This window comes from Apostichopus japonicus, chromosome 21 (genome assembly GCF_037975245.1).
Source record: "Apostichopus japonicus isolate 1M-3 chromosome 21, ASM3797524v1, whole genome shotgun sequence".
NCBI classification, from domain to species: domain Eukaryota; kingdom Metazoa; phylum Echinodermata; class Holothuroidea; order Aspidochirotida; family Stichopodidae; genus Apostichopus; species Apostichopus japonicus.
The window spans coordinates 11,708,235-11,718,719 of record NC_092581.1 but is presented as its reverse complement, the minus strand read 5'-3'; the positions used below and the strand labels follow the sequence as shown (position 1 = coordinate 11,718,719).

Sequence of the window (10,485 nt, the reverse complement as noted above, 5' to 3'; positions counted from 1 at the left end):
GGTTGCCCCTCGAAGTCTATCCAGAGTCAACCCAGTCGCCTGCTTGAAACCATCCATCCATCGTGCTCGTGGCCTGCCCCTCTTTCGTGATCCATCACCCATTCCCACCATTAATGATTTTTCCAGGGAGTCGTCCGCACGCATGATATGTCCGAAAAAATTTAGTTGTTGCCTCAGAATCTGTGCTTCCAGTGGAAGTGAGGGTTTTATTTGTTCCAAAATCGAGATGTTTGTTCTGTGTGCAGTCCAAGGGACTCTCAATAGCCCGCGCCAGCACCATAATTCAAAACTGTCTATTCTTTCCCTCATTCCCTTTGTTATTGTCCATGATTCACTCCCATAGAGCACAACTGGGAAAACTACTACTTTCATCAGTTGACTCTTCGTTAATAATGATATTGATTTGTCCCTCCAGATCTTGTTTAACCCCGTCACAGCAGCTCTTCCAAGAGCTAACCGTCTCACAATCTCCCCCTTACAGGTACCATTGTCATCAATTCTAGAACCGAGAAAGTTAAAGTCGTGTACTATTTCAACTTTCTTACCTCATATTATATTACCAGTTGTCGTGGAACAATATGCACAAAACGGATATAGGATCGACAGGAGCAATATTTTGCTTAGAAACTGAAAGTCTTACGTACGCGGGCATATTTGATTCGGCGTTTTGCTGAACTTTTCTGCAAAGGGTTACATAGCCCAAGACAGCCTCAGTTAGTCAAGCATATAATCAAAGTGTAAATTTAACGAAAAATATCCGAGAGATAAAGGTCTGTCAACTCTCTGCCGTTATATAACTATCTTAGCTAAAGTGCTAAAATATCGGGTCGATGAACTTGTTATGCAGCTATAAACACGGCATTTACATGAATTACCAGACACCTGAAAATATAGTATGTTACACTTAATGGTTTTTTGGAAACAGTTTGTTGTGAAAATGAGAATACATTATTCTTTACCCAATCTTCTTTGGACTCCCGTAATTTCACCGGGTCTGAAGCCCCTCTGATCCCCGTTCGTCAAGCCTGTTTGTAAAACTTACGGACAGGGATGGGCTCTTAGTGGAGAATGTTGACGGACATGAAGAGTACGACTTAAAAATGCATATTTTTCCCTTCAATATACCCGTCACATTCTGGAAGGCGCCTCTACCTAATTCCGGGAACAGGGCCTGCAGATCTCCTTGCATACTTCTGTGCAACTTTCTCAGGCAAACCGTTCCACTCGTTCACAACCTTATTAGAAAAAGGTTATGCCGAATATTAAACCTACTTTGTGACTTTTGGAGTTAAAGGCAATGACCTCTGATAAAACTAGGCCTACTATATGCAAACATGCAAAAGGCATTGAAGGTTAAATTGTCAAAACCATACACAATCTTGAAAACTTGAATCAAGTCACCACGTAACCTCCTGAGCTCCAGCGTGGTGAGATTCAACAGCTGTAACTGCCTATAATAAGGAATACCCTTTAAGGAACTAATCATCCTAGTAGCCCTCCTCTGGACATCCTCGAGTACTTCCTTATCCTTAGCAAACTATGGGTTCAAAGCCTGCATAGCATACTCCAGATGAGTGAGGCCTAAAACCCTGCTACCTCTTTTAGCAGCTTCGAGACAATGTTTAGAAGGTTGCAGAGATGAGTCAATGTAGATACCTAGGTCTCTTTCAATAAAGACCTCCTGTAACTTCTCACTACTAAGAGTGTAGGATACTTTTGGTTACTACTACCAATATGCATCCCCTTGCATTTATCAATATTAAAAAAGCATTTGCCATTCCTGAGACCAGGAAAAAACCCTTATCTAAATCCATTTGAAATTTCTCAGAGTAGTTCTGTGTCATTATCAATGAAATTTCTCAGAGTAATTCTGTGTCATTATCAACCAAAGAAGCTACGACAATCACGTTCCCAAAATTCAAGTCTGGTTAGAATAGATCTCAAACGTTAACTGAAACAGGGAGGAAGCGGAGTCAATGAGGAGGGGGGGGGGCAATGGGGAGGGGGGCACTTGCCTCCCAGTCTGTGATAAACCTTAAAATGCATAGCTGGTGGTTTTGCGACATCTTCTAATCAGGTCAATGTTTATGTTACATTGAATATTTACACAAGTCTTGTACCTTTCCATTGATGTATGGCACATTGTATTATTTTGCCTTTGGGACTCGGTAAAACTTGATCAAACCTAGCACTTTTGGACAAGGAATTTGGTCTTTTCGAAAAAAAATCCTAAGCCCTCACGTGTCTGAAGGTCACCCTGTGACGTACATGTGCGGTTGAGGAAAATTTCGATAAGGCTGTTCACTTCAGCACTAATTACTGCCGATACGACACTTGTCGTGCTGTTAGTATTTTGGGTGATCTTTTCTTTACATTGTTTAATAAGAATAACACTACTATGTTTGCAGCCACTCTGAATATGTCTCTCTCCTCCAGAACTCCGAAGAGCAGAGGAACGGTCATCAATGATCAGAAACTACGAATTAACGCTGTTTCTGATCCGCTTCACGCTCAGAGAGAGACATTAATTGTTACTCGTCATCGTGGTTGCAACTCCAAACAATTCTATTCACTCGTAATAACTTACGAACTATAGAAATGATCCTTGGAAGTATAGTAGTAAAGGTTCATTTGACGTAAAATATGAACCTATCGTTTGCAGGTGTACTTTCCTCCGTAGTGAAATACTGTATGGTCTTTGTATTCAAATTAGATAAACGATGCAATATTTCAATGTTCTATCTCTAACAATGAAAAAACAATGAATGGAAATAATTACAGAGCGCATGTTTCTGAAAATCGGACTCTTAAAAGTGGGAAAATATAAGTTATTTAAAGGAGTTATCAACGAAATGCAAAGGAATGCCAATTTTAGGGCGTTGCAATATATGCAAATAACCACAAATATGGAGTAGTTATGTTTAGTATAAAAAAAAGGATCAGGAGTGACACTTAAGTCCAGGACCCTATAGGAGAGAGAAAAACTGAAGACATAAACACTCAGACCCAATTACAATGCTTAAAGTGCTTGTCCAAAGCATTCTTAAACCCATTCACACTACTTGCAAGTAAAACCTTCTCAGGCAAACCGTTCCACTGATTCACAACCCTATTAGACAAGAAAAGAGTAATGCCGAATATTAATCCTATTTTGTGGCTTTTAGAGTTTAAGACAATGACCTCTGGTACAACTACTATCAGCAAACATGAAAATGTCTGTGAATTATCAATTTTCAAAACCATACATAATCTTGAAAAACTGAACTAAGTCACCACGTATAACCAGTGTGGTGAGATTCAACAGCTGTAACCGCCTATAATAAGGAACACCCTTTAAGGAACTAATCATTGTAGTAGCCCTCCTCTGGACCTTCTCGAGTAGGCCTACTTCCTTATCCTTAGCAAAATATGGGTTCCAAGCCCGCACAGCATACTACTGCATACTACAGCATACTACCGCATACTACAGCATACTGCAGCATACTACAGTATACTGCAGCATACTATAGCATACTTGTCTTTTAATTGTCACAACGTTGATTCCCAAACTGATGCTGTAACGAAAATGCAGACTTGTCTGGCTGGAATTAAGGTTTGGATCTCTCAAATCTGATTAGAAATAAATGAGGCTAAGATTTAGATAATTGTTTAAGGTTGTCGTCATCAGCTTCAGAAACGAAATTTTTATTACCGTTCCGCGTCTTGGTCAAACGAGGGTATAGATTCCTTGAGTCATATCATGTCAATATTGGGTGCTATTTTCAACGAAACTTTCCAACTTTAACTTACAAGCCAATAAAGGATGTCACATTGAATTGCTCTTGGTCAACTTGATAGGATTCGAAAATTATGTAAGTACCTCAGTTTTTCTTCTTGCTCTTGTTATTTGTCACATTGACTATGTGAATTGTTTCTACAGTGGATTACGTATATTATGTTATCTATAAGCTACGAATTCAGAATGCTGTTGTTGATGTACCATCGAGCACGCACGCATGTTAAAGTACTCCTCTCCTGTGAGAGGGTTTACTGCATGGTTGCCTATCACTTACCGAATCCAGGTCACGCTTGCCTTTAATATGCTTCGTGACAAGGGACATTGCTATCTAAAGGATTTTCATCCATAGTAGACCAGATATTATTGCACTCTGTCAGCTTATATCTGATCTCTGTCTTATATTATGTCTGATCTCTTTATATGTTCCTAGAGTCCATTCTAAGTTAGGAGAGCGCGCTTTTTGCTTCATTGCTCCTAAACTCTGAAATAGTTTTACTATTAACATTCGAAGTAGTAACATCTTTATAATTTTTAAGAAAAGGTTAAAAACTTATTTTTATCTTCCTTATTTTGAGAAGTATTTATCGATTGCATTTTATTTGCTCTGACGCTTGTTTTTATCTCACTGGTTTGATTCTTTGTTTGGTTTTATATCCTTCTCTTTTTGTTGCCTTGATTTTTTGTGTCTTGACTCTGTCCAGCGCCTTTCCTTACTACTTTGTATAGTTGACGCTTTATAAATCTTTTAAATCATAATAATGCTCTTGGCATCTTATCTTATTTGCGATCAATATTGATCAATTGAAAGTCAAAAATTTTGACTTTTAAATTTTTCAAAATGAAACTGGGATAGAAGAAGCTAATAAACTGCTTTGATATGAACATTCAGTAGCGAGCCGCACTAAGAAGTAACCAATACCAATCCAACTGAAAATGGTATGAGTAAGCTGTGAACGGACAAGGTGTGGGGGGGGGGGGTGATGGGTGTTAGAAGGGCGAGGGGGGAAGGGGAATTAGAAGGGGTAGCAGCCATGAGCTGCAAGTATTGTATATTTAGAAACAATAAAGATAGCAAGTCACCAACACACTGTCATAGCAAGATTATCTTGAAGGGGAAAAAAATGACAAAACCAAGGTTTTGATAAGTACAAAATATTAAGTGTATTAATGAGCCTGAGGAGATCCTGTACAAGGAAGATGTGCAATGCTTTCTACAAAATGTTCAACCATTGTGCAAAATTTATCTGAAAATTTTACAAAGTTTTTTTCTCACAATATTTCTCCATAATCTTGCTCAATTTTTTTTTACCTTTTTTTTTTAACCAGTTTATTTTTTTTTTTTTTTTTATTTTGTTCATGTACACTAAGTGGATACAACGCTAGAATTTCACACACAATTATTTGAGAAGCATATGAATTATCTATCAAATTTAATTTTAAATGAATAAATTATGCAAATTAGATCGTTGTCTGAGAACACCCCATAGCCTATACATTCCTCATTCATTCTATACCGAAACATATAGAAGGAATGAAGCAAACCCTGCTGTAATTTAAAATAAATTTAAATTTATTTCATGATCAAATCTCTTTAAAGGAAAATATTGTAACAAAAAGAGAGACAATTCTGTAATTATTATTACTCCATAATATGTTTTCTTCTAAAAGAAAACCAAAAAACGAACAAATAGGTTTATATAAGATGCAGTGACCTCTATGATCAAAACATTACTGGATATGCTCCAGGCAGAATGGGGGTGGGGTTATATGGGAAAATATGTCAGTTTACTGAAACATTAATAGGCAATGGGGAAAGCACAACTTGATATGGTAGTGTACACATTGGAATCTTCCTGAAAAATGGATGTGATTTTGAGATAACTACAGTACTGTTAATTGTTTCATTTAAGATGCCTTGTTGAGTGTCTGGATTATAGTACTTTTAAGTACGTTAGAGTGATATTCTGGTAATGATATAATACTTATATCTATGAGAACAAATATTCTACACTATTAGTTGTGTTCAATCTATCTCAATATCTTGTTCTTCACTGTAGATATGGTTCTTTGAAAGTAAACTATTTTTGTCAAATAAAACTCTTCTTTTTTCTTAACTTCAGGAAATGGATCATTGTAAGGGTGGGGGTTCTGTGATGTCATCATGACAGACGTTCTTTTAATCGTTGATTAATACTTGAAATGAGATTGATTTGGAATGTTCTTTTAGTTGTCAATATTATCTTCAGTGGATAACAACTAATGCATTATTAAAACAAAGACGTTTTTCCGCCTGATAACCATGATGACATCACAAACTCAGCTGTTTCCATATGTATTCTAAAAGTTTCTAAAATGCTAGTAGAATGTGATATATTAGAAGTCTGTTAAACAATTCAAATGCTAACCTACCACACATTACATACACCAGACGGCAAAGCCTATACCGTGACACAAGCAGTTTTTGATGCAACTTAAAGCATTCTCTCTTGTCTTTCCCTTTGTGCCAGTCCTCCAGACAATATGGCATTTTAACATTGCAGTCACACATGTTTTCACAAGTGCTGAGGTTGTGAGAAGACAGGTAAGTTGAGTCAATTTGCTAATGTCACGGTGTATCCATGTTTCAATATTATAACAAACCTCTCAGTATCTTCATTCTTGTTTTCAACATCAGCTATCAATCAATAACCAAGTTACAGTCGCTGTTTCAAATAAGCAGTAAACTGTCAACAACTTGGTCGCTGCTCCCCATGGAACATGCCAAAAACAGTGACTTAGTTACCGGGCCCTTGCACTAAGCATGTCAATCTATCAGTCACTATTAAGTATCTTAGTCAACTGCTTTCTTTGACCCTTCCATGAAATGTACCAGATTACCTAGCAGTCTCGATGTAGCCTGACCAATGCTTTCACCCAAAAACAGTCACAAAATAACTCGACCTTTGCCATAAAAGATAATTATTAAGCAGTCAGTCACTCAGTGTTCCCCTCCATTTAGCTGCACTCACAAAATAATACAAACCATTGCAATATATATGTGAATTTATCTCTCTCAGTCGCTCCGTAACTGGGCCCTCACTTTCAACATATCAACCACATATCAACCCTTTCAATAAACATATGGGTCCATTATCTCTCAGTCGCTCAGTAACTGGGCCCTCGCTTTCAACATATCAACCACATATCAACCCTTTCAATAAACATATGGGTCCATCTCTCTCAGTCGCTCAGTAACTGGGCCCTCGCTTTCAACATTTCAACCCTTTCAATAAACATTTGAGTTTATCTCTCTCAGTCGCTCAGTAACTGGGCCCTTGCTTTCAAGGTTGGTCTTCTTCTTCGTCCTCTGCTGGATATCGTCACCACATCTTCTTCTTCACCTTCCTCTCCCTCTTCCTCTTCCTCTTCTTCTTCTTCTTCTTCTTCTGAACTGTCTCTCTCAGGCTCCATCTCCTCCCCGGCTTCTTCGCTGTCGTTTTCATCGTACACCACCGTCCTTTTCCCTCTGTTTCTCGTCCTCATACTCGGCGAGTCGTACGGTTCATCTTCTTCCTCCACTTGGGAGTGATGGCTCGTCTTCCTTTTGGAACCTTTCGACTGTATTCGTCTCTTTCCTAGAGGAACGGAAAGAATTTGCTTTGGGTACATCATTTAGGTATGTGGATCCAAATGTGCCTTTTACAGCGGCAGGTTCCATGTGGTTACCCTTTAGTTCAGATCACTTTACTAACTATCTTTAACTCTTCCCAAAACGGATCAACTTATCAAAATTTGATCCGTCAACTTATGACGCTAACAGAAAGGACTGACGCTACAGTTTTCTGCACATTTCTTTACTAGAAAAGTACTTTGCAAAACCCACAATTTCAATGGCTACCCTCATTCTATGATGCCAACCACCTTAAAAGCTTAGGAGTATAATGTTTAACTTGATATTTTGAATACCAATTCCTACCATATTTGGTATAAAGTGCTACCTTACATGATGACAAAACCTCTCTCAAATGGCACAACTCTCTTCAAAGTAACCCCATTTTCTACCACTTTCACAGAGAAGTATTCTGTGCGTGTTTTTGTCCCTTCTGTTACTGTTACTTGTCATTCAGCCTTTGAAGAAGATCCTGCTAGGATCGAAATGTCAGGCCAACTAACTTTTACACACTTTCACAGAGACATATCGTGATATGTGCTTCAAGTTAAGATATTCTGTACGAGTCTCATTTACAGGATTTGCACCCAAACCTCCTATGTTTCCTCCTCTCCTACTTCCCCTTGTCTGCCCTCCCCCATTTTCCTACATCTTACAGACATCCCAAATGTTGTCTGCAATTAACATCACATCACCCTCCTCCTCCACCCTTTTCTCCTCCCTCCCAAGCCCCTCGTTGATCTCCAATATCACTCATTTTAAAAGTTATTTCATTTTTGACTTCTACTCTATCATATCACTAAAATACATGCTTGCAATAAAACGATGAAAACGTTATAAAGTAAAAATATGCCAAAAAAAGTCAATAAAAATATACCATAGAGAATAATAATTGCTTCAACACGAGTTAAAAATCCATACAAAACTGAGAAAAATTACGAAAAGCTAAAGATTAAAAACGATTGCTTAAAAGATTCACACCTGCCGTGGCCATTCTCTTCGTCCTTCTGCATCTCCTCCTCGATATTTGCTTGGTGGGTGTTTTCTCGCCTCTCCCTCCGTCTTCTTCATCCCCTTCTGACGAGGAGTCCCTGTCGAGGTCTTCGTCATCGTCTCCACTGCTGGAATCCTTGGTTAATGGAATGGTATCGGAGTCACTCCTACCAGAATCGTCACTCTGCTGGGATACCTGTGAGACGCCATTGGTTACTGAAGGAGAGAAGCGTGATAATAATAATAATAATATTAATCAGCAGTTATTTTTAGGACGCAAATGTGGGAGAAACCCGCAAGGGCTTATGGATTACAACTTACACGTTGGGTGGCTTCCAATTCAACATTTTAACTGAAATTTGAAATCTTTTCAATTTAGAAAGTCATTTCAGATGGGAAAACCGTAGATTGCTCTTGGATGAAAAACCCACCTTACTATGACCGGGCCGGGAATCGAACCCAAACCTCCCGATTGCTAAGCCTCATTGCTTCAAATGCCACCGCCTTTATCCACTCGGCAACAGCACCGGTCAATAATAGCTACTACCAAATACAAGTTAGCTCACTTCTACTCAACTTAAAATACTGTTTGTGCTGGGCGGCATTCAGAACTGCTGGGCACAGCCACCCAGTGCCGCCCAGTGTGAGCACATCCCTGTACATGTTGCAAAACTTCAAATAACCAAATCTGTACAACAAATTTCAGTATTTGAATGTTCCCATGGCAACAAAAAGGCACCATTTAATCACATTTCTTTATCTTGAGGTTCTTCAGGCTTATCGATAGGGGAATCAGAGGGACTACAACTCCAGGGCCCAGCATCAATTAGGAAGACTGAGTAAATATGTGGGATAAACAACAACAACAACATTCTCATTTTAAGGAAACATAAGGACATCAAAATGGGGCCTGGTGACATTAATTATCCCAGAGGCCCACCCAACCTGGCCTCTCAACACCCCTGGGGATCTTAGTCTAACAACTTCAAAACATGTTTTGTTTTCTATAAGATAAGCGTCGGATTGCCTCCAACTGCCCGATACCCGTCATTGGTTGTAGTCAAATGTTTGAATTTCTACCAGAGAAGCTCAGTGTAACCTCAGAGTATCATCTCAGCTGTCAACTGGCGGACCTTTGATCATTATTCATAATAACTTTGAACACAGGTGAACTGGTTAGTCATGGATACCTTGCTTTAACCTTGACCTTGTTGTTCTGGTAGAGATTCCTGACGGCCCTGGTTTGTCGTCTAACTCGGGAAGAATATCGCTTTGGGAGCTCTGCTCGGAATTCAGTGGCCTCTGAAACCATGACGGCCTCCTGGGATGAAAAATTTGCAAATACGATGAAAACTCAAAGAGGAATTTTATACAACTATTGCGTTAAGTAAAAACCTGTTGCGATCCTGATGCATACACCTGCATCAATTATACCTTCCAAAGAAAAGTATCACATGTTTAACAACAATTTTGTCCTTATTTATACAACAATAAGTCTGGTTCTCTCGAAATATTTAAATGGTTGCATGTAACAAAAAATACGAATACTGAATGGCTCTTATAAATGCAATGCACAATATGCAATAGTGTGCCAATTGTCAGTTATAAATGGGTGCGGGGCTGGGAGGAAGGGAGGGGAGAGGTATCGGTGGATTAGGCATATACCTCTTGCCCTTTGTCAGTATTATGTGTTTAGCTGCATTTTTGTAATCTCGGAGGGTATCCCTGACTTTGTCTTCAAAGAGAGCTGACAGCCTCAAGGTCATGGAATAGATCTGAAAGAAGAGATAAAGAAATAGGGTTTCAAAGAACAATAATGTTAAGACAGATGGGGATAGTGTCTGTGGGGAAGAGTGGGGGAGTAGGGTGGGGGGAGGAGATACATAACATCTACTGAAAGTAGGGAATGGAAAGAAAGTTATATGAAACCTGTCTATCAAAGTAAATGAACAACAGAAAAAGTGACGGGTAAACTATAAACAAACTTCAACGTGGTAGCCCTCAACCCCAGCGAATAATTTGATGTTCATATTCTATGGCTATTGGCCAATTGTAGAAGAGCATT

General features: G+C 38.8%; 1 protein-coding gene and 1 non-coding gene across 2 annotated transcripts in view; both read right to left on the bottom strand.

Moving 5' to 3' along the window:
• Positions 1–2,407: 2,407 nt before the first annotated feature.
• LOC139963317 (small nucleolar RNA U3) lies at positions 2,408–2,621 on the bottom strand. The gene has a single exon (XR_011791553.1). It is a non-coding gene; the product is annotated as a small nucleolar RNA U3 (small nucleolar RNA).
• A 2,293-nt stretch (positions 2,622–4,914) lies between these two features.
• LOC139962797 (PH-interacting protein-like) overlaps positions 4,915–10,485 on the bottom strand; it is a 37,157-nt gene continuing 31,586 nt past the window's right edge. Inside the window, exons 31-34 of the mRNA XM_071963130.1 lie at positions 10,086–10,195; positions 9,611–9,741; positions 8,409–8,636; positions 4,915–7,392 (exon numbers count right to left, since the gene is read on the bottom strand). Of these exons, the coding sequence (XP_071819231.1) occupies positions 7,070–7,392; positions 8,409–8,636; positions 9,611–9,741; positions 10,086–10,195 (792 nt within the window). The 3' untranslated portion in view covers positions 4,915–7,069. The remainder of the gene's footprint in view (positions 7,393–8,408; positions 8,637–9,610; positions 9,742–10,085; positions 10,196–10,485) is intronic.